A 24,985-nucleotide genomic window follows, 5' to 3' on the forward strand; every position below is an offset into this window, starting at 1 on the left:
TTAATTCTATTAATATATGTTTTCTTGTTTTCAGCCTATATTTGGACAGATGTATATTCTGAAGGTAGTTTAGAAATCTAAAATTTTTTGCCCAGGTATTTGGCCATTATTTTTAATAGTTTTTATCGTATGAAGGAAAAGATATAAAACTTTTCTCTAAAATGTTGATGAATTTGTTGTAAAGGACATTCTTGGGACAACGGTGAAATCTTAAAATGGACTGTGTGTTAGGTTAATAGTATTGTTCCAGTAGTAAGTGTTCTGAATATAATAATTGTTTCGTGGTTGTATAGGAAAATGTCTTCATTCTTAGGAGACACATGCTAATATATTTCATAGTAAGGTTGTAGTGGTTGCAATGAATTGTCAAATTGTTCAGCAGGAAAAAAATGTACATGTGTATAAAAGTATATGAATATGTAGACCTATATCTATATGGAGCGAGAGAAGTAAAAGTAAACAGACAAAGCTGAATGTTAACATTTGGTATATTTACTTGAAAGGTATATTGTATCTTGGTGTTCTTCTTGCACTTTTCCTGTCAGTTTAAAGTGTTTTAAAATAATACATTGAGAGTGGTGAGTAGCATGTTATTGGGTGTTTGGGGTCTGTTATCAAAGTGGTGGACTTGACAAGTTTATGTTGTAATTACACATAAATATTGATATTTAGAAATTTATAACTGTGACTAATTGTCAGCTGTCTTTAGATGTTATTAGAAAATCAGAAGATCTAAATTGAAATGTAAATATTATTTTGGTTCTAAATCTTTAACAAGTTTTAAAGTAACCTACAGGATACTCTGACAAAATAGAATTTAAATTGTCTAATGTAGTATTTTAAACCTTTCCTTGGGAAAATTAAGAGTTCCTGATAAAGTAAGTCTGGGAACTCCTGTATGCTGTATACGTCCACCATGGAGATCCATAAGTGTATTAGTGCATGAAGGGCTCTGGGAAATGGTTCAGTAAAGAAACTTTATTTAAATTAGTATTTCCTATATTTAGTTGGAATAGAGTATTTCTTTTACAGTTGACTCGATATTTTTTTGATCAGTGGGACATCTATATTAGATACTTTTTAATTAGAAAAAGAGTGCCTGTTTTTTTCTAATAACTTTTGAGATTTTTTTCTTTTTTTCTAGTCTAGCTCTAATACTGTGCTGTTATCTACAAATTTGGGGTCTTCATTGCTGATATCTAGATCTGCTTCATCGAGGAACATAGAATTTCTTTTAACTTGTTTTTTTCTTTTAAAAATATTTTTATTTATTACAGCTTTTGTGGAGGTTAATTTAGCAATTTATGAGATAGTTATTTAAAGTAAAATCAAAATTTTGTTTTTGATCATTAAAAAACAGATGGTTTGCACTTTACATGTGTAATATTGTGTAGTTATTAGTGGTTTATGCTTTGGCATGTACAGAAGAGGAATAATGTAATTTCCTACCACTGTTCTTTTTAGGATTAATGATCATTGAGTGATGTATTAAAAAGTTTTACAATGAGCAGAAGTTAGACATGCAGTGGAAAAAAGTAATGGGCTCTGAGTTAGGCTTATAAACTCTTAACTAGTGAATTACCCTCATGTGTCCTATAGCTAAAGAAAAGAATTAGGTTTTCTATACCTCAAACAAAGAGAAAAGCTAACGAGTCAAAGAGAGAATTTAAAAGTTTCTTTTATCTTAGTGAAGTGAACAAATAATCACTTGAGACATGAAGGCTAAGCATAGATTATAAATAAAACATTGAATGAATATTTAATATGCCAATGATTTTAATATAAAAATACAGTGCTAGAGTATTAAGTGACTGTTTTAAAGCTTGAAAGCTATTTATTTTGATAAAGGATAGTAATTACTTTAGGAAGTAATTAGCACAATCTGTACTAGTTAAACACAAGTTCAAGAGGATGAATTCATGAAAATATTGGAGAGCTGGGGCTATACACCTAGTTTTTTACAAGTTTATCGTAGAAAATAAATATCGCTCCTGTGAAACATCTCTTTTAGGTATTAATTTTCTCACCCAGATGAGCATTTCTTGATTGTTCAAAGACCAGATAGCATTTCTCTTTAAATACTTACAGTTGCTTTCAAATGCTATGTCAGTATAGAATTTCACTTTCTGTGAAATAAAAGTGAAAGGAAAATTTTAATGTAATAATTTTGGAAGCATGTAATGATGAATTATAGTAAATGTTTTAAACAGCAAGTAGTATGCACCTAAATTGAACATGGAAAAAAAAAATCACAAAATAAACATCCATTATCATAGATGATGCATTCTGATGTATTCTATTTAAAAATACATTGGTCATGAAACACTAATTGATTTGTGCAACTGTTAGTGAGTTATGAGCTACAATTAGCTTGAAGGTGAAACATCATTCTGACATGTATGCACACACTATAGACCAGTGACAATAGTGGGTTTGTTTTAGAAATAGCTGTAGATATTCTTCTATAAATAATTAAAAATATTACTTAGGTTTTTTGCTGTTCAAGCGTTAATATATAGAAATCCTTTTTTATAACTTGATATGAATTATTTCAACTAATTTTTTCAGTGTAGAATTGTAATTCATGGCTTAATTAAAAATTGTACTAGGTTATCAATTGTAAATATGAGAAAAGTCAAGATAGACTAGGAAAAGATTAAAGATGAACAAATATAATGAGTAATTCTAAAGAAGAAACCTTTTTTTAACATTGATAATAGAACCCTGTTTATTTACTGTTAAAAATAATGTAGTCAAAGAACCATTACACATTACTGTGTAAAATTAACACAAAAATATGAACTTGCTGTTAAAGCCTTTTTACTTTTGAATCCTTGTCCCCCCTTTTATTTTTTTTTTGACCTGTATAATTTTAAGTTGTATTTGTCATACATTTATTTTCTATCCTTATGTCTGTTTTGGTTAACTTTATAAACAGCAAGTTTTTGTGTTTAAATTCCTGAATGTGTTGGGATGGAATTACAGTAATGTGTTATGGCTTGGGCCCCTCGCAGGAGTGTATCTCGCAGTCAGCAGTGAAAACAAAGTTTGAACAGCACACTATCAGAGCTAAACAAATACTAGAAACTGTGAAAAACATAATGGATTCAATAAACGTGGCAGCAGCAGAGAAAAGGTATGAATTCATTTTATTGAAAATGTTTTTTTGTGTGTGTCAATATGAATTCCTTAAACCGAGATTGAAAATTGTTATATTACTAAATAACTTTTCACACTAACATCACCGTTAGGTGATACCTACTTGCATGTTTTCATTTTTTATTTATTTATTATTATTTTTTTTCTCTTTTGGCTGCCCTGCAGCATATGGAGTTCCCAGGCCAGGGATCTTTAATCTACTGTGCCAGTCTGGGGGTGCTGGAGATGGAACTTGCATCACAGCCTCCCAAGATATTGCCAATCCCATTGCACCGTGGAAACTCCTTTAAATTTTTTTTTTCTTTTTTTTTCTTTTTTGGCCACCCTACTGCATATGGAATTCCTTGGCCAGAGATCAGATCCAAGCTGCAGTTGTGAGCTATGCAGCTGCAGCAACACCAGTACCTTAACCCCCTGTGCCAGGCTAGGGATGGAACCTGTGTCTCAGTACTCTCAAGATACTACCAATCCCATTGTGCCATAGTGGGAACTCCTACTTGCATGTTCTTAAGTGAATATTTGAAATTGTAAATATTTCTTCTACAACCTTGAACACATCATTTACATTCCCTGAATCTTGGTATTCTTGTGTGTGAGTTGTGATTTCAAAATATACAGTGGCTTTAAAATATCTTTAAAGCACTGGAAGAACCATTTCTTCACGCAGAATTTTTTGAAGTCCAAAACAGGTGCCCCTCTTTTTTACATTCAGCCCATCATTCATCTTCCTATAGTCTTCTATTGAAAGTTTGAAATCACTCTTTTATGCCTTATTTGTCAGCTTGTAAACAAATAAGGTGATAAGTGCCTGTCAGCCAGAAAGTGTATTTGGTGAGTACCTACTACCCTATATATCATACTATTTTGCAGTACTTTATTTCATTTATTATCTTATAACTTGAAAATGAACACACCAACATTAGTCGAAAAGGGTAGTTCTCACAAACTTGGTACACTTGAAACATCAAGATGTTATTAAACACACAAACATGATGATGTCCAGCTTCACTTGGACCATTTAGTGGGCTTAAGCCAATCAAAGGAAAGCTATAAAGCATCTCATATTAAGTTCAAGATGACGTAAGTTGGGAATTTTAAATTTATTTGGTCTTGCTGGTAACAAAACTCTACTCATATCTGCATCTATTGCCAATTTTCGACACTTTTGTTGGAGTATGTAATGAATATAAAAGAGGATTTAGAGCATATAAAGCACAAGTGTTAGAACCAAGACTCTTGGAGTTCCCATCATGGCTCAGTGGTTAACAAATCCAGCTAGGAACCATGAGATTGCGGGTTCGATCCCTGGCCTCCCTCAGTTGGTTAAAGATCCTGTGTTGCCATGGCTGTGGTGTGGGCTGGTGGCTACAGCTTCGATTAGACCCCTGGCCTGAGAACTGTATGTTGTGGATGTGGCCCTAGAAAAGACAAAAAAAAGAACCCAGACTCTGATATCTGGCCCTATGCAGTTTCTGTATAATGAGCCAGTTGCTTTATTATGAGAGCCAGAGTGAGTATTGATCCACTGGATTGACCTTAGTGTTAATTTTTTGAAAAATAGAGGACATAGGAATAAACATGGCACAAAAATCATGTGATTTGAGGATGGTTTGTATAATCGTGTCTTAGAAACTCATTTAGCCAAAGATGATCTTAAAAAGATCGTCTTTGTTTTCCTATATCAACCAGGGGTTGACAAATTTCAGCAGATAGTAGACATCTATGCTTTATGGGCCATGTTATCTCTTTTGCAGCTACTCAGTTCTGTTTTAGAGCAGAAGCAGTCATGTCTACAATAGGAATGTGAATGTGTGTGGCTGTATTCCAAGAATACTTTAACAGAAACTAGTAGCTGGCTGGATTTGGCTTGCAGAACGCTATTTACTAGCCCTTTTTTTTTTTTTTTTTTTTTTTTTTGTCTTTTTGCCTTTTCTAGGGCTGCTCCCGCGGCATATGGAGGTTCTCAAGCTAGGGGTCCAATCAGAGCTGTAGCCACCGGCCTACGCCAGAGCCACAGCAACGTGCGGGATCCAAGCCGCGCCTGTGACCCACACCACAGCTCACAGCAATGCTGGATCCTTAACCCACTAAGCAACGGCAGGGATCGAACCCGCAACCTCATGGTTCCTAGTCGGATTCGTTAACCACTGCACCACAACATGAACTCCACCAGCCCCTGTTTGTTAAATAGAGTGTATTTTGACTGTTCATATCCATGAAATGGGTGGAGATTTAGAATCCTTTTTAGTCCTTTGTGGTATTCAGATACCACATCAGTAGAGGTAGATAGTAGTTTATATTTAATCATTTGTAAAACATCAGTGAAATGTTATATCTGTTATTTTTTGGCATCCCCGTGGCATGCAGCAGTACCCTGGCCAGAGATCAAATCTGAGCCACAGCACTGACAAGGCCAGATCCTTAGCCCATTGTGCCACCAGGGAATTCCTATTCAAATCCCTTTTAGACGTTGAAATACAAGATTTTTTTTTCTTATATCATGCTAACAGATGGTTCAGTATATAAGTGAATGTTCCTGCTTAATATCCTTGTGACTTTAATATATCCTGAATATTAATTACTCTTCATAACATAATAGGGTTTATTCAATAGAAGAGAGGGAAGACCAAATTGATAGACTGGACTTTATCCGAAACCAGATGAACCTTTTAACTCTGGATGTTAAGAAAAAAATCAAGGAAGTTACAGAGGAGGTGGCAAATAAGGTGGGTAACATAAGCTTTGTGATTATACTATCTGAAAATGGAAATTTTGGGGGTTTTTTGGCTGTGCGTGCTGCATGCAGAAGTTCCCAGGCCAAGGATTGAACCTGCGCCACAGCAGTGACAGTGCAGGATCCTTAACCTGTTAGTCCACCAGTGAACTCTGGAAATACTTTTGATAACCCTAAAATTTTTATCTACTACCTTAAAGGAATATTTTGGTTTTTTTTCAATTTGAGTTTTTGAATAGTTGGTAATCTTGTTTTAATTTTTTAATATTTTTAGGTTTCATGTGCAATGACAGATGAAATTTGTCGACTCTCTGTTTTGGTTGATGAATTTTGTTCTGAGTTTCATCCTACTCCCAGTGTATTGAAAGTGTATAAAAATGTAAGTTAAATTGTAGTTAAATATTCAGATACAGTTTCCTTATCTTATTCTGACTTTTACTCCATTCTTTAGTGGTTTGGCCATTTTAGCACTCATGACAGTCAGGACATGATTAAACTATTACATCTCCTGTTGCACTCTTATAATAAATATATAAACTATAAAGCAGAGAAAAATTATCCTCTTAGAAAAGAATGAAGTTATTTTAGTGTTTACTACAATTTTTTTTGTTTGTTTTTTTTCAATTTTCTTTTTTATGAAGCAGTTACGTGTTTTGGGGCCACATCTGTGGCATGTGGGAATTCCCGGGCTAGGGGTCAAATTGGAGCTGTAGCTGCTGGCCTATAGCAACCTGGGATCCGTGCCACATCTGCAACCTGTACCACAGCTCATGGCGATACCAGATCCCTAACCCACTGAGTGAGGCCAGGGATCAAACCCACATACTCATGGATACTGGTCAGATTCATTTATGCTGTGCCACAACAGGAATTCCTAAGTGTTTATTTAAAGAGAGAAGATAAGTATGGAGAAAATACAGGTACAACAGTGGTGTGTGGTGGGGGATGGGGGTGAAAAGGGAGAGAGAAAGACATAGGAAAAAAGACGGAGAGAGCAACATGTGCCTCGGAGGGCCTTTAAATCAAAATCACTCCTCTGGGGGCGGTCCTTCTGGACTTCCTCTGGCCAATCATTTTGCTTCATCTGGCTTTGTCCTGGCTTAGGGCCCTGCCCTGAGCATGTATTTTAGCATGGGGTCTCTGGGTAGTGTTTACTACTTTTTTATTTTTGTAAAATCTGCATATGTTCTAGAGAAAAAGATGTAGACATTTACCATTGTTAACAGGAGTTAAATAAGCACATAGAAGATGGAATGGGAAGAAATTTGGCTGATCGGTGTACCAATGAAGTCAATGCTTCGATGTTTCAGTCCCAGCAAGAAATTATTGGTAATATTTATATCTACAAGTTCATATGCGTTTTTTGTTTTTTCATGGTTAAAAGATACATTATTTACTGTTGTTTCTTTAAATATAATTTTGTTCTTTCTAGAAAATTTGAAGCCATTACTTCCAGCTGGTATACAGAATAAACTACATACACTGATTCCTTGCAAGAAATTTGATCTTAGCTATGACCTAAATTGCCACAAGTTATGTTCAGATTTCCAAGAGGATATTGTATTTCGGTTTTCCCTGGGCTGGTCATCCCTTGTCCATCGTTTCTTGGGCCCTACAAATGCTCAGCGGGTGCTTCTAGGATTATCAGAGCCCATCTTTCAGGTATATGTGTATGTGTGTGTATATATATATGTATATTTTTTTGGAGTAGGCTTTTTATTAAGTGGTTATTGCTATACTGTACAGGTGTGTATCTGATTCTACCAGTTGAGAGTTTCCTTTTATTTATGTGATTTCTCTATATAGAACTAGCTATGCCAGATTTGCTTATTTGTGAGCTGATATTTAGATATAGAGCCACTTCTTTTTTTCTTCTTTTTTCTTTCTTTCTTATTTTTTAATTTTTTGGCTGCGCTTGTGGCATGTAGAAATTCCAAAAGAATTTTTTGAATTTATCAATTCAGTAAATTTTCAGAAAACTTGAGGAATTGTAAAACCATCACTATTAATTCAGTTTTAGAACATTTCTGTCACCCCAAAGGAGACCGTTGTGCCCATTTGCAGTCACTCATCATTCCTGCCTCCAGACTTACTGCTGGTCAGGTTTCTGTATCAATTTTGCTTTTCCTGGACATTTCCTATCAATGGAATCATATACAGTGTGGCCTTTTGTGCCTGATTACTGTGACGTAGTATAATGTTATCAAGGTTCATCATCACAGTACCTGAATATTGTAGCATGTATCAATACTCCATCCTTTTTTATCCCTGAATAATATTCCATTATGGCTATCACATTTTTTTTTATTTATCCTTTCATCAATTGATGGACATTTGAGTTATTTGTACTTTTTAGCTATTATGAATAATGATGCTCTGAATACCCCTACACTGTTTTTATTTGGACATCTGTTTTCATTTCTTTTGAGTATATATATATCTAGGAGCAGAATTGCTGAGCATAGATATGTACTCTGGTATGGTATGTTAACTCCGTGTTTCACTTTCTGAGGAACTGCCAAACTGTTTTCCAAAGTAGCTGCTGTCTTTTACATTCATTCCCACCAGCAATTTATTATGGTTCTATTTCTTCACATTCTCATCAAGACTTGTTATTGTCTTTTTTATTCTGGCAAATGTGAAGTTGTATCTCACTGTAGTTTTGATTTGTATTTCCCTAATGACTAATGATGTTAAGCATCTTTTCATATGTGGGATCTCAGTTCTCAGACCAGGATGAACCAGGGCTGCAGTGATGAAAGCTCCAAATTTTAACAACTAGACCATCAGGGAACTCCCCCATTTGCCCATGTTTTAATTGGGTTATTTGGCTTCCTTTTGACTTGTGGGAGTTCTTTATATATTCCAGGTACAAGTCTTTATCAGATATATGATTTCCAAGAATGTATATTTTCCTAGTCTGTGGCTTGCCTTTTAATTTTCATATAGTGTTTCTTGAGTGTAAAGATTTTTTTTGTTGTTGTCCGCGTCCATGGCATGCAGAAGTTTCCGAGCCACGGATTGAACACACACCACAGCAGCAATCATCACCTCTGTAGTGACAACACCAGATCCTTAACACGCTGAGCATGAGAGAACTCCCTGAAGTGTAAAAGGTTTTAATTTTGAAGTCCATTTTTTTTTTCCTTCTTTTTATGGCCATACCTGCAGCATGTGGAAGTTCCCAGGCTAGGGGCTGAATTGGTGCTACAGCTGATGGCCACAGCAATGCCAGTTCAGAGCCACCTCTGACCTACACTGCAGCTCATGGTAACGCCAGATCCTTAATCCACTGAGCTAGGCCAGGGATCGAACCTACATCCTCATGGATACTAGTCGGGTTCTTAACCCACTGAGCCAGAAAGGGAACTCTGAAAATTTTTTTATACACTTTTAATTAATTTTAAGAGTTGAGGGTCTACTGTTATAGACTCATTGTACATTGTGAAAATTTATTATTATTTGTCATGATATCGTTGGTCCATGTTATAGATGATAATTTTCAGACCATTTTTCATTTTCTTAACATATTTATGGGTAAATTCCATTAATTGAAGTCATTCTTTTCATAGTTACTACTATAATTTTAAAAGAGAATACAGTAGAATTTTGTAAATATAATAATTCCATTTGTAGTTGCTTAATTGAATTCATCCTTTTTTCCCCATCTCAGCTCCCCAGATCTTTAGCTTCTACTCCCACAGCTCCTAACAATCCAGCAACACCAGATAATGCATCACAGGAAGAAATCATGGTTACCTTAATAACAGGATTAGCTTCTCTTACCTCTAGAACTTCGATGGGCATCATTGTTGTTGGAGGAGTGGTAAGAAACAGTACTTTTTAGTGTGATTAAAATTGAAATTATTGCAAAGCTATAGAAAGGTTTTTACTTCTGGATCTATAAAATGACATGCAAATTGTAGGTTAAAGTTAATGAATAGAGTTTCACAAGTCTAATCTTAATTTTTTTGTTTGTTTTTATTTTTGTCTTTTTAGGGCCGCACCTATGGCATATGGAGGTTCCCAGGCTAGGGGTCTAATCAGAGCTGTTGCTGCCAGCCTACACCAGAGGCATAGCAACACCAGATTTGAGCCGTGTCTGTGACATACATATACCACAGCTCACGGCAATGCCAGATCCTTAGCCCAGGGAGGCCATGGATTGAACCTGCATTCTCATGGATCCTAAAGGGTTCATTACTGTTGAGCCACAATGGAAACTCCCATAAATATTAGTTCTTGTAGTACTTATATGTTCAAAATGTTTTCATTGCATTAACAGCATAGGTTTACTTGTTTTGGCTTTTTAAACCTTTGACCTAAAAAAAATTAACATCCCTTTCTGAGATACATTGAATCAACTTAGTAAATGCCTGGCAGGTTGTAAATAGTTCTAAAAGTTCTTGCCTGATATTTATGCGCTGTTCCTTTTTCAGTTTGATTTCCAGTAATTTCATATTTTCTCATAGAGAAGGAACATACATTTAAAAAACAATCTGACTCAGTGATCTGTAGGGCGCCAATGAGTTTTCTAAAATGTCTTTTAGTATTATCTCACTAGTGGTGTTTTTCTTTCTCTGAGTAAACTGAATTTATCTTACAGATTTGGAAAACTGTAGGCTGGAAACTCATATCCATTTCATTAAGTATGTATGGAGCTTTGTATCTTTATGAGAGGCTGACTTGGACCACCCGTGCCAAGGAGAGAGCCTTTAAACAGCAGTTTGTGAACTATGCAACTGAAAAACTGCAGATGATCGTTAGCTTCACAAGCGCCAACTGTAGCCATCAAGTACAACAGTAAGTTGAAAGATTCTTCTGTGTTTTTGTTTTAAAGCTTTGTTAAAGTATGATGTCCATGCAGAATGCATGAGTAATGTCAGTTGTCACAATGTGAACACATACTATAATCACCACCAAAGTGAAAAAATAGAATGATGCCAAACAGTGGGCTCAAAATGCATGATGGTGAACGAGATTTATTTTTACTGTTACAGCCCAGATTTTGAACTTTAATGGCATGATTTTTTTTTAAACTCAAAGAATTTTATTAATAAATACCTGGGCCCAGTGAATTTCTTTTATGTATCTTAAATATTGGTTTCATTGATTTAGTAAAAATATATAGAACTTGAGTCAAATCAATGCATAATATTCTGTATTAGGATGCTACTGAGAGCTGAATTAGAAAGTTTTCTGAGCAACAGACGATTGCAATTTTTTCTTTTTTCTTTTTTTTTTTTTTTTTTTTTAATGGCTGCACCTGAGGCATAGGGAAGTTCCTGGGCCAGGGATCAAATCTGAGGGGATCAAAACCTGCATCCTAGTGCTCTCAAGACAGCACCAGTCCTTTGCGTCACAGTGGGAACTCCAAAGATTATTCATTTTTACAAGGCATTTATGACTGATGATAAAATGTTTTTTATTTTAAGGGAAATGGCAACCACTTTTGCTCGCCTGTGCCAACAAGTTGATATTACACAAAGACATCTAGAAGAAGAAATTGCTAGATTATCCAAAGAAATAGATCAACTGGAGAAAATACAAAGCAATTCAAAGCTCTTAAGGTATTTGAACTTTTTTCCTCAATAATATGAACGTTTATTGGTCTCTTTACTAAGATGTGATTATGTAAAATCACTAGCACATTTGTATTAAAATTTTTAGCTTTCTTCATTGGTTTATAATTTTCCATGTTTAATTCCATATGTTTTGCAATTTCAATGAAAGCTGTTTTCTATAAGAAGAAATAATCTGAATTTATTTATTTATTTATTTTTTGTCTTTTGTCTTTTTGTTGTTGTTGTTGTTGCTATTTCCCGCGGCATATGGAGGTTCCCAGGCTAGGGGTCCAATCGGAGCTGTAGCTACTGGCCTATGCCAGAGCCACAGCAACGTGGGATCCGAGCCGCGTCTGCAACCTACACCACAGCTCACGGCAACGGCAACGCCGGATTGTTAACCCACTGAGCAAGGGCAGGGACCGAACCCGAAACCTCATGGTTCCTAGTCGGATTCGTTAACCACTGCGCTGCGACGGGAACTCCAAAATAATCTGAATTTAAAGGAACTTTTTAGATGTAAGCTTATAGCTCTCCATTAAGCTATATTAGTCCCTTTTCAGAGCAGAAGTTCTGTTATTAATAGTATGTGTTTTCAGTCCTATATATCTAAGACCCATAACTTTTCTTCTCATTGGAAATTGTTAGGTATACCTAAATTTGAAGCAATAAAATTGAACAAGATATCCTAATATAGTGTAGAATTCTGGTTTAATATAATTTGCCATGGATTCTTTGGAGTCTAAATAAATTTGGCTTTGCAGGGACAGGACCAGTGTCACTATAAGGTCTATATTTCTTGGTAGTTGTTAACTTAAGCTTTTATTACCCATTAGGTGGCTGATCTACCAGCCTAGGAGAATCATTACACTCTGCTGCTACTTACCAGGGCACATGCTACATACAGTTGCCGGTTTGAAAACAGCTGGCAATGTCTGCAAATTGTAGAGACTATCCTTGTGACTTGGTTTTGGGACATATATTTTAAATGCATGTCATGGTATCTTTCCATTTTATCTTAAGTCTGATTAGCAGTCACATTCTCACTGCACCACAGTCTCAAAGTCTCTGGAAAAGGTGATAAGGTTAGATTTGGGTTAGATCATTCCAAATATAGCTTTTCAAATTTGGTGAAACTATATCCAATAGAATTTTTCTTTGGTTTTTTTAGGGCTGCATCCACGGCATATGGAAGTTCCCAGGCTAGGGGTTGAATCGGAACTACAGCTGCCAGCCTCCAGCACAACCATAGCAACTCAGGATCTGAGCCACGTCTGTGATCTGTGCCATAGCTCACAGCAATGCCAGATCCTTAACCCACTGAGCGAGGCCAGGGTTTGAACCTGCAACCTCATGGTTCCTAGTCAGATTCGTTCCTGCTGCGCCACGACGGGAACTCCTAATAAATTTATTTTTGACTTAATTCTTTTTCTAACAGGAAAGTTTCAACTAATATTAACATAGGATTGGAATCTCCACTATTACTAAATTAGGCTTAGCCATTCAGGTAGAATTTAACTAATGCTTAAGGAAGAAGTATATAGTGGAGTTCATACATACACTTAACTTATATGACCTCAACCATGTGCACTTAACTACAAAACAAGACCAAGGAGAAAAGAGAAAAAGAAGCTCATTCAAGTATGAATGGGAGATGCAAACTTAGCAGCCTCCTGTCAATTTTCTTTGTTTTCCCTCTGTTTATGGGCATTTGGGTGCATCAAGTACAATTCTTGATATTTAAAAAAATGTATTTTTTGGCAGCCATGGTCCTTTGACATCTGCCAAACTGCTTTGTGTGTATATAAATGCACTTATACTTTATGCTTAACTTAAAGGGAATTCAAGGACAACCATGTCTATATGTGACTTAAAATATATAATTCCCATGTAAGGTGATAGGACTCCACTGTCTCTTAGGCTTTTCATCTTATTAAAGATTTTGTCTTTTATCTCAGTATGCTTTTTTCCTGGATACTGGATTCTGTGTTTATTGTAAAGTGATAATAGCACTTAAATGCTTTTATAGGGGTTGATAATCTGAGTTCAGATATATGTAGCAACAGCTGGCTAGTAATTCTTTTTAAGATTTGGATGGGATGCATTTTTTTTTCTTATTGATAACTAGATTGGTGTTTTATTCATTTTTTTTTAATTAGAAAGAAAGCTGTTCAACTTGAAAACAAGCTGGAGAATTTTACTAAGCAGTTTCTACATTCAAGCAATGAAGAATCTTAATGGAGATTGCTTCGGTGATCATCATAGGAGAAAATGGAACTTAGAAGACTGGGACAGTTATTTTTATGAAGTGACTTTAAATATGAATTATACTAACTACACCTAAACAGCAAATCCTTGAGTAGATTCCGGTACTAATCTATCTCAAGGTGTTTGCATTTCTGAAGAGTGTTATGTCTCTTTGGTTTTAATTTTAGGTAAAGAAAAAGCCTTTGATGTGTGAAAGTGATGAACTAGTTAAAAAGCAAAAGAACCAACTCTGTGACCCCTGAGGGGTGGGGCCTTGCTCTTAATTAGGGCTCTCTTTGTTTTTGATTCTGAAAAAACTCTGCTTCCTGGCATCCAGGAGTTAGAGAATGCTCCTTTCTTCTTCTTTCTCAGAACTAATTTGTGATGCATACTTTAATGGGAATGGTCACATTTTTTTGTTTTATAAAAAAACTGCACTGCTCTAACCACAAAGGTGTGTGGAATGTTCTTGAGTATATTGTTTATGCAGGTTACAATCACTTGCCCTCCTGGCAGGTATATAAACCACAAATGATGCTGTTTTTAGTCCCTCTTTTATTCCCATTAAAATTGATCTAAAATGGTTTTGTTATTATAATTTGTTCATCCATTTCTAAAGAAATGTTTAGCCTCAACTCTGATTCCAGTTACGGAAAGCTTTCCATGTCAGTTTTAGAAGTGATTTTTTTTTTAAAGTTTAATAGCCAAAGATAAGGGAGGTCTGAATTTTGAGTGGTTATGGTCATGTATAAACACTGTTCTTCAGAAGGTATTTGCAGAGGATACTGCTGGATTACCCCTGGGGTTGCTTTTATGTTTATTTCATTGTATGAATTTGCCAGGGCATGGTTTAAAATGATTACTGTATTTTTTATCTTAATGAAATGTGTATGGGTTCAAGTATTGTGTCTGTTTCTATGTTAAAAACTAATTGAAATGTCTATGGAAACATTAAAAACTGACATTCTAGGGCTTTGCTACACAAAATATAGTTTTGAGGACCACCAGATCAGCATCACATAGATGGTTGTTAGAAATGCACAATCCCAGAAAACAGTGCATCTGGTCAATATAGTTTATGCCACTTTTCCATGGGAAAGCTAACATTTCAGGCTTTTTTTTTTTTTTTTTTTTAATACTTAGCACTTTTTCTGTGCCTTTGAGGCTCTCGGATGCTGTTTTTCACAGCAGGTGCAACACTTTTTTAAGATATTTTAAGGAGAAAATAACATTATTTAGGCCATAGAAGCCTTTCAAAATATATTTTTATGCAAATCAGATACTAGGATACAATATTCAAATCCAAATATTGGTTTGTAGCTAATTTTGTTGCTTTATAACCAAAAAATGACATAAGCCACAAAGAAGTGGGATTAGGTAACAACTGCAACATGAAAACCTGATGTCTAAGACTGGGTACTGCTTATTAAGGTTACAAAATCATGGCCTTAATCTTTATACGCAAGTACTTGAACTTTTGAAATACACAGTGGTTCTCAAAGTTTAGTCTTTCCATCAGCAGTTATCACTTGTAAACTTGTAAGAATTACATTCTTGATTCTCATCCCAGACCTAGAGAGTCAAATACTAGGTCTGGGGGCTAGCAGTCTGATTTAACAAGCCCTAAGGATGATTGTTGATGCATGCTAAAGTTTGGGAAATTCCGGAATAGTGCTTCTGGTATAATAAGTTTATACTAAGTTTTGCATCACTAACTTGAATGCAGTTCCACCTGATCAAGTTTGAAAATGTATGAAGGTTGGAAATGGGACACTAAAATAATGAAACCCAACCTCTATGCTTGGAGATAAGTGCACCCATGACCAAGCCTGTGAATTATAAAGAAGTTGATTTATAGCTGATGTAGTTAAAAGTTATTGCACATTTACTTGATTGTCTACTATGTATGTTTGCAGGATTATTTATAAACTTTGTATGATCTTAAGTTTTTTCAAAACTACATTTTTTATGTGTGCAAGGTGAAAATAAAACTTATTTGCCTGATAGCTGATAAATGTAGCATTTCCACTGATTTTAGTGAATTTCAGTCTTTAATCTTAATGATTTTTATAGCAGGCATACAAGCTATCTTGGGGAGGCTGGTTCATTTTTATCCTAAGAGAACTTAAGGGAAAGTGACTAAATTTTACTTTTTAAGGAAAATCTGTGGCTTTGTTTTTTGGTCTTTTTAGGACCGCTCCTGCCATATATGGAAGTTCTGAGGCTAAGGGTCAAATCAGAGCTGCAAGCTGCTGGCCTACAACACAGCTCTCAGCAACACCGGGTCCTTAAGCCACTAGTGAGGCCATCAATCAAACCCATGTCCTCACGGATACTAGTCAGTTCTCTACCACTGACTGAGCCATGACAGGGACTCCTACTGTGGCCTTTTAACAGTAGGCTAATATTCACAGTACTACAGGATGGGCCATTGGCATACCAGTCTCTTCCTTGCTTCTCAGCAGCCTGTTCATTTTTCATGAAGAAAATAATTACCAATATTTAGATAAAGGAATTAGGAGCCAGGTGTTGGGAGTTCCTGCTGTGGATCAGCAGCTAACGAATCTGATTAGGAACCATGAGGTTGCGGGTTCGATCCCTGGCCTCACTCAGTAGGTTAAGGATCCAGCATTCCTGTGAGCTGTGGTGTAGGTTGCAGGTGTGGCTTGGATCTGGCGTGGCTATGGCTGTGGTGTAGGCCTGCAGCTGCAGCTCTGATTCAACCCTTAGCCTGGGAACTTCATATGTGATGGGTGCAGCCCTATCAAAGACAAAAAAAAAAAAAAAAAAAAAAAGCTGAGTGTGAAATACTGGGCTTGGAGTTTAGTTCCCGCACTTAAAACATTACATGAAATCTGGTTAAAAGCACTTTATTGATTACAGTATCAATTCACAGCAACATTATCTCACAGAGCTACTGTACAAGAAATGAAACACTGCAAGAAAAATCCAAGAATACTGTTAAATCATGATACAAATCCATAGTTTGGTTTAAAGCTTTTTTTATATAAGAGCTTTAATCTAGTATATGCACCTTTCCCATAGTCAAAACTACTGACATTCAGATTCAGTTGGCCACAAGTATTGTAGAAACCCTTCTATGTGAAAAACATTTTAATCAACTTAAAAACCCCACTTGGACATGAATGCCTTTGGATGAGAATATGCAAATACAAGTGTTCAGATGCTTCTTTGAAAAGAGAAAACAGGATAGAGCACCATTGTGTAAGAGACAGAAAAGGCTTGAAGTATCTAAGTATATCATGGAAGTTCTATTAAACAACTGCTGTAAGATTTTGGGGGGGGCACATTTAACACCAATTGAAACATATAACCAGTTTTCATATGCTGCATTAACTATAGGATCAATAATTGGATTTAAGAAATAAGACTTAGGAAATTTTATCAACATGCAAACAAATGTGCTAAATACAAGGTGTACCATCAATCTGATAATAAATTACTTTTTAACGCAATGCTAGCTTAGACATTCAACTACAAACCATTTTAATGAGTACCTACTGTAACCAATACTTTAGTTATAGCACTTGAATTTAAGGCAACTTAAAATGAATAATGGGAGAAAAACTAGTATATATGAAGTGTACTTCATATTCTACTTAATCTAAAATACCAATTTTATTCACCATGCCACCTTTCTCAAAAGAGATTTTTAAAACACCCACCAGGAAGACTAACAGCAGATAAGAAACAGTTTAAAATTTTTCTTTCCACAATGGCAAAAGGCAAATTAGAAACGGGATAGGTTACTTTATTTAAAAGGTAAATTAGAAAACTGGACTGTACAGAATCCTTAATTTAAAACTGTTTGTAAGACTAACCCACATCCTAAGAAATTTAGAAAGTACATCTTTATTACTAAAATAATAGGCCCATTTGGGAGATTGTTTAATCAGTTTCCACTAAGTTTAAGCACATCAATAGGTAAGCCACAAGTATTCAACTGTTACAACTTAAAACGTGAGACATTCAAGCATACCATTTCCCCAAACATCTTCATTTTTAAAACGAAGTCTTAATTTATCACTAAGACATCAAAAGTGTTGGAGAATGTTATATAATTTTGGCACAGCATTAGCAACAATCATTTCATTTTGTCATCTGAAGAAGCCAAGAGCTATTTCTCTTTCCATAGGTCAACTTCAAAATTACTTAACATACTCCAGAAGCTAGGAGGCTAGTTTACTATCATCATGCAGTATTAATCAGTTCAGTTGCATCTAAATTAAAGAGATTACCTACTAGGCTCTCTTAGAGTATCTCTTGATAATTATTTCTTCAAATACTATGCCTAAATCTTTCCCTCTCTGAAGATGAAACTCAATATATTGTTGTAACCATGGACTCAAGTATAAAAATTTGAGTTAGAGGAGGACCTTGGATATTCACTCTAAATCTTTAATAGCAAAACTGCCAAAAATAAGGCCTGTCCTTCAAAGTGGAGGCAATGTCCTCACTGATAGTTCAAAGTGCTTTCTTGAGCAGGTCTATGGGATGATTTGCTGAACCATGCGGCATCACTCCACTGTTTTAGGAAACAATAATGTGCCTTTTAAGATATTACTTGCCACATCTTTGTTACTGTTCTTTATGAAGTGATTAAAGAATCTACAGATAAAACTACTGTTTTATGTTTAAATGTTTCTTACAAGTTAAAAAAATTAGGTACCAGAACTGCAATATTGATGATACCAATTCCTTAAAACTACATTTGGCTCTGTTTTTAAGTTTTGAAAAACGGAGATTCAAACTACTCTGGTTCTACACATTATATATACTCTTTTTACTGATTTCAGGAAGTCTTACACACAAAATAAAATAAGACGATCTGATGAATTCCAACCACAAAAACATTTAGTAGCTGGAACCCATATCACTAGAAAACAGGTTTAACTAGTAAGTTAATGTGGTAATGAGGTCACCCTTCCGTCATATGTATAAATAGCCATGATAGTGGTTAGTTTTCAGGTGCCTAGTACATATTTAATTATGGGAATTGCTTTTTTTAATTATGTACAAAAACTTTAATAACACTAAGTCATTTTTATTAACATGCTTAAGACTAAAATCCTTGTAGTCTGTATGCCTCTGACTAAAGTATCTTGATACTAGAACCACTCTCAAAGTAGAGGAGATAGTCTTTATATATATATAAGGCTATTTTGCACATGGCAGAGTGTTTTGTTTTTTTTGTTTTTTTGTTTTTTTTGTCTTTTTAGGTCCGCACCCATGGCATACGGAGGTTCCCTGGCTAGGGGTTGAACTGGAGCTACAAGCAACTCGAGATCCGAGCAGTGTCTGCAACCTACACTACAGTGCTCAGCAACGCCAGATCCTTGACCCAACTGAGCAGGAGGCCAGGGATCGAACCTGCAACCTCATGGTTCCTAGTCGGATTTGTTTCTGCTGAGCCACGACGGAAACTCCCAGAAGTGCTTTCTTGAACAGGATATTGGAATAAATTGCTGAACTACACTCACTCACTCGTTCCCTATTTCTGGAAATGAATGTATGTTCCTTTGAAACATTCTTGCCATTATCTTAAAAAGCTGCTCTTTATGAAGTGATATAAATTGTCTACAAACATTAACAGCAAAAGTTCATAGAAATTTTGTATCTGTATATAAATAATACATTCATGCCTGCCATCTACAAGAGTCTGGGTGTTTTGGTCCTATACCTAAATCTTCCCTTTTCCATTTTATCTTTTTTTAGATATCAACTGATCTTAAACAGTTACTGACTTCATTATGGTTGATGCACTTACCTAAAGGTACCTATCTTAATTAGTGACACAGTTTAATAAGTTAAAAAACACAAATTCACTTCTATATCAGAAAAACCCCATGACTTCACCATCAAGCAAGACTAATCTACTGTCAACCAGTTAGATTTGTAGGAGAAAATCCAAGGAAAAGGTATCTTATTTTAAATTCAGGGGGGGCTATTCTAGTAACAGAAATATTAATATACCACTGACAAGCGGAGGAATTGCTTATTATTTTCCTCTGACTCCTTTAAGAACTACTATTAGAATTTCCTTTTGGTTTTCATGTGGGGGTCACTTTGATCTTAGTATTCTTTGAAGCAAAACCACTTAAAAACCAGTATTTTGTGCTAATGAGGAGAAATATTACAGAAGATCAAAAAGCTTAAATGTTTCTTTTTTAAATTTATGAAGGCACAGATAATTTACGTCAATTCAGATTTTATGTTAGGTGAGCATAAGCTGATAAAGCAACCTTCTTGCAATTATAACTAATCAGGTCTAGTAATGGGTTAGATTTTACGCCACTTCTTTCAAAAATTTAACACCAACACATTGTGTTTCCTACCTAGATATATATTGATGGAGAACATTGAGAAACATTCTTCACATGCAAAAACAATCTACATGCTCATCAATCTTCTGAAATAATGAATGCACTCTGAAAACTGTTTTAGAATATAAAATCAATTGGAAAGCCCAACTTTAGGTAGAGTGGTATCAAAAGTGTCATTTGATTATAACCAGCTTTTTAAAAATAACCGTGTGTGATTATTGCCATCTACCTATTATGAGTTTCTTATGTATGGCTAAAATTTCAGAGTGAGATCTCTCCCCACCTTGAGATTATATCCTCCTCAAAGGACTGAACATGAGTACTTATTTAAATTGTTAAGATGGCCAAGGGTATACCAGAAACTAATAATACAAGGACTCACCTTTGCGGTACACCCAGGCCTGCCAGCATTCTTAAACAGTAGGCAACTAGGATCTCTTCCAGATCAAAGAGAAAGATTGGAATTCAAGGAGACTGTCTTCAAACATCAGTACACACACCTATCTTACCACTTCCATCTATTACTGTGCCTGGTTCCTTTATTACAAAACTCAAAAATGCGACACTTCCTATGTATACAAAATTAGAAATGTAGTTCTTAAAAAATGCAAACATACAATCATACATGATAGGCTGTTATAATGTGTACATTCTGTCCTGCACAAAGAAAATAATCAGACTTGAGTACAAGCAGAAATTTATCAAGGTTAAATTAGCTCAACTTCTCAAACTATAACACCAGTCCTTTTGATCTCAGCAAGCACCTTTACCTTGTCTTTTTCACCTTTTTTGTTTTGTAGTTTACTGAAAGCTGTTTTGTATATAATGTCTCAATAGAAAAATCTTCACCTGCAAATATAAGGTAAATTCTTTTTCACAGCTACAGGCTGTAGTACTGATTTCTCCAGATATCAGTGGAGAACAGAAAATTTGTACACACTATCAATTCCAGATTCTAAGAAAACTGTCCCAAGACCCTGTTGCCACAGCCATGCCGTCATCAGTTACACCTAGACAGCTGACACGGTTGTCATGACCAGCAAGAACACCTAAAAAAGAAAAGTTCGGTAAAAATTTAGCAGTGGGCAAGTTTTAGAATTAAACAAGTCATATACAAGATCTAGAATGGTAGTTAAAAACTAACAGATTCCTCTGAGGTGAGAAACTGAGTGCCAGGGATAAGCTGGGCATGTATGTAAAATAAAATTCTTTGTATCACATGAATTTTTGATGTGCATCAAATTGTGTTTTTCATTTTTGAAAAATTATAGTTACGCTTTCTTATGTTCAAAAGCATCTGTTCAAAAGCAGTAAGTTCAGATACTCTAAATTTTGTCAATAAGCTGTGCTATTTTCAACAAAAAGATTTTGCCTGCAGCATGTGGAAGTTCCTGATCCAGGAATCAAACCCCAGCTACAGTAGCAACAATGCCAGATTCTTAACTGCTAGGCCGCCAGGGAATTCCAAAACAAAGTTTTAAGTGAAGTTCAATGAACTTTTACCACCAGAACAACGAAAACATAAAAATGAAGCTGCCTTATGCCATCACTTCCAAAAAATACCAAAATTTATTTACTTTTTTCCTTTAGCCACCAAACACTGGAATGTTTTGGTTATATTTCTGAAACAATCAAACTCACCGAGTTTATTTTGTACACTAAAGTTAAGCTCATTTGATATTCTGGTTCACCTCACAGGATAAAATTAAACATTCCCAAATATTTTGGAGGAAAATGAGAAATGCAAAGATTTAAAAGAAAAATTAGAATATATCAAATTCTCAATAGGAATTTTTTCTTTAATATATTATTTGTGAGTTTGCATTCTCTCTCTATATATAAAATAAAGCGTATCTTTTTCACCCGAAATCAGGAAAAGAAGTCATCTTGTCTAACTCTTAATCTTCTCTGTATGGCAATGGGCAAATTTACCATTATGGGTTGAAATAACAAAAAAAAAAAAAAAAATGACCACTGTGGCAATCTAAATATTCCAAGTCATATTAGAAAGGAGAGTGAATTAGCAATTCATGAGACACAATTCAATTTTAAGGTGAGTATCCAGTTGCGTCAACCTGGAACCAAATAGCTGGTAGGCAAAGCAAAGCTTAAAACTCAAAAATAGGAGTTCCCATTGTGGTGCAGTGGAAACAAATCTGACTTGTATCCATGATGATGTGGGGGTCCGAACCCTGGCCTCACTCGGTAGGTCCAGGACTTGGTGTTGCTGTGGCTGTGGTGTAGGCTGGCAGCTCTGTAGCTTTGATTCAACCCCTAGCCTGGGAATTTCCATGTGCTGTGAGTGCGGCCCTAAAAAGCCAAAAACAAAACAAAAACCAAAAACAGATTTTTATTTTGTTACAGATCCTAACTGATTCAATCCAGGCAAAATACCTAATGCTTCAAAAAAGTAACTGGCTTTGGACAATAAAATAGCTCCAAAAATCTACCTGCAAAATGCTAAATTGTGAACTTTCCTGCAGTCTCTTAAGAGAGGCTGTAGAAAATTGTTCCTGGTAATGGTGGTATTGTCTCTACTCCCTTAGAAACCTCAACAACTATATAGGAGTTTAAAACAGTAAGGACATAAACTCACAAGGACAGAGAGGGTGTGAGAGCAGGCAATGGCAACAAAAACACTGTGAGCTGTATAGTGGGAACTGTGTTAGTGGACCCTACAATGCTGAGTGCAAAGTGAATGGTCTGATAAACCAAGAAGCTGCAAAAGGGTCTGATACTAGTGGAACTAGGCAGGGGCAAAGATGAAGTAACCTAAAACATTAGAGCACGTCCAGGAATCAGACTCCCTAGGTCCCTACCTTCACTCAGCAGTTACATGATTGACTGTCTTGCACTAGAGCCCAAGACTACAGACTTATTTGCTAGAGAGAGTAAAAGAGTCTCTTAATTGGAGAAAGAAAAAAAAAAAAAAAAGAGTTGTGATTGATGTAATGGCTGATAATGGAGAGTAAGGAGAGTTGACTTGCTAATTGTTCTGCACCTCAGCTTTCCTCCTGCAATCAGCCCCCAAACTGTCAGATTACACATTCTAGACAGAGAAGTGAAAAAATCTACCTCTGAGAACACATCTGGCCCAAGGGAAAAACGGCCATAAAACAGAGGTTCCCCAAGGAAAACAGAGCCAGATATTGTTTAGTGAGGCCTATGGTCACAACACCCCAACCATGTGTAGATGGTACTCAAGCAGTTTCAGTGCCTCACATTTTTTTCACTTTCGGCCACCCTCACAGCACACCAGGCCAGGGATCAAATCTGAGCTAGAGCTGAGACCTATTAGCCAAAGATGCAGCAACGCTGGACCCGTTAACCCACTGAGCAAGGCTGGGATCTGACCGGCTGCGTCAGAGACAAACCAGATCATTAACCCACTGGGCCACAGCATCTAGTACCTCATTCTTGAGTATAAATAAGAAACTAAGGAGTTCCCGTCGTGGCGCAGTGGTTAACAAATCCGACTAGGAACCATGAGGCTGCGGGTTCGGTCCCTGCCCTTGCTCAGTGGGTTAACGATCCGGCGTTGCCGTGAGCTGTGGTGTAGGTTGCAGACGCGGCTCGGATCCCGCGTTGCTGTGGCTCTGGCGTAGGCCGGTGGCTACAGCTCCGATTCAACCCCTAGCCTGGGAACCTCCATATGCCGTGGGAGCGGCCCAAGAAATAGCAACAACAACAACAACAAAACAACAACAAAAAAAAGACACACACAAAAAAAAAAAAAAGAAAGAAACTAAGAATCACCAGAATTTTAAGAAAATATTCTAGACAGGAGACTGAAAAAAATAAGAAGGGAGGGAAAAGGCAACTTGGAAAACAAAGGATTATGCTTAAAGAAGAAACTTCAAAAAGGGCTCAGAGTACAACTATAAATACAATAAAATTCATTGAAAAAAATGACCTCAGAGAAACAAAAGGCTTTTATTCACAGAAGAAAGAATGAGGGCCTTAAAAAAAAAAAAAAATGAAAAAAGGAGTTCCTGTCGTGGTGCGGTGGAAACGAATCAGACAAGGAACAATGAGGTTGCGGGTTCAATCCCTGGCCTCTCTCAGCGGGTCAAGAATCTGGTGTTGCCGTGAGTTGTGTAGGTGGCAGACACGGCTCAGATCCTGGCATTGCTGTAGCTGTGGTGTAGGCCAGTGGCTACAGCTCCGATTAGACCCCTAGCCTGGGAACCTCCATATGGCACAGATGTGACCCTAAAAAGACAAAAAAGATAAAGCTATGGAAGTAAATTCTTAAAAGGAGCTATCTTTGGGAGCAGAAAATATGAGCTGGGCAGAGGATTACTTGTTTTGGTAAGAAGCCATGGAGACTTACTTGATTCCTTGGGTATAATTTTGATTCTAAAAAAAGTTTTTAAATACCCCTTTTTTTTGGCTGCACCTGCAGCATGCAGGGGTTCCCAGGTCAGGGACTGAATCTGCACCACAGCAGTAACAACACCAGATCCTTAACCTGCTAGGCCACCAGGGAACTCCTCATAATATGCTATTAATGACAATCCCAATATGACTTGATGCTAAAACTTTGGAATCTGTAGGGGAGAATTCAGAGTACAGGGCTAAGGGAAGACAGAGTTCTGTTTACTGTTGCAGAGAAGATCTGCGCCAAAAAGATCCACAGCAATTACAGTATTTCCTATCAGGTTATAAGAAAATTATAATTTGGAAAAGACCACCACACTAAATTATATTCACTTATTTTTATGTCGAACCTTACCAAACAAGAAAATACAGACTCAGATATTACTCTTGAGAAAACAGAAATGTAAGTACAATTATAGGCTGTACTGCATTCAAAAGGGCAACAATGACCGTGAAGGGAACTGCCAGGTTGCCAGTCCCCACAGCCCCAGGGTGTCCAGGAGGTCTCGAAAACAAACGGTAGTATCCTTTTCATGTTTCCTGACAAAATCAAAACC

The 24,985-nt window shown here is 36.2% G+C and overlaps 2 protein-coding genes across 4 annotated transcripts in view; one reads left to right on the forward strand and one right to left on the reverse strand.

The window, feature by feature from the left end:
• The window catches only part of MFN1 (mitofusin 1), a 37,114-nt gene extending 21,399 nt beyond the window's left edge, over positions 1 to 15,715 (forward strand). The window contains exons 10-18 of one of the 3 annotated variants that reach the window (XM_021068493.1): positions 3,015 to 3,136; positions 5,759 to 5,885; positions 6,168 to 6,272; positions 7,120 to 7,222; positions 7,326 to 7,555; positions 9,567 to 9,719; positions 10,500 to 10,696; positions 11,329 to 11,463; positions 13,617 to 15,715. In XM_021068493.1, the coding sequence (XP_020924152.1) occupies positions 3,015 to 3,136; positions 5,759 to 5,885; positions 6,168 to 6,272; positions 7,120 to 7,222; positions 7,326 to 7,555; positions 9,567 to 9,719; positions 10,500 to 10,696; positions 11,329 to 11,463; positions 13,617 to 13,695 (1,251 nt within the window). In that variant the 3' untranslated portion in view covers positions 13,696 to 15,715. The remainder of the gene's footprint in view (positions 1 to 3,014; positions 3,137 to 5,758; positions 5,886 to 6,167; positions 6,273 to 7,119; positions 7,223 to 7,325; positions 7,556 to 9,566; positions 9,720 to 10,499; positions 10,697 to 11,328; positions 11,464 to 13,616) is intronic. The other 2 variants (XM_021068494.1, NM_001315732.1) reach the window with 2 other exon arrangements.
• GNB4 (G protein subunit beta 4) overlaps positions 16,559 to 24,985 on the reverse strand; it is a 70,794-nt gene continuing 62,367 nt past the window's right edge. The window contains exon 10 of the mRNA XM_021069860.1: positions 16,559 to 21,097. Within this exon, the coding sequence (XP_020925519.1) occupies positions 20,991 to 21,097 (107 nt within the window). The 3' untranslated portion in view covers positions 16,559 to 20,990. The remainder of the gene's footprint in view (positions 21,098 to 24,985) is intronic.

This window comes from Sus scrofa, chromosome 13, assembly GCF_000003025.6.
Source record: "Sus scrofa isolate TJ Tabasco breed Duroc chromosome 13, Sscrofa11.1, whole genome shotgun sequence".
Taxonomy (NCBI): domain Eukaryota; kingdom Metazoa; phylum Chordata; class Mammalia; order Artiodactyla; family Suidae; genus Sus; species Sus scrofa.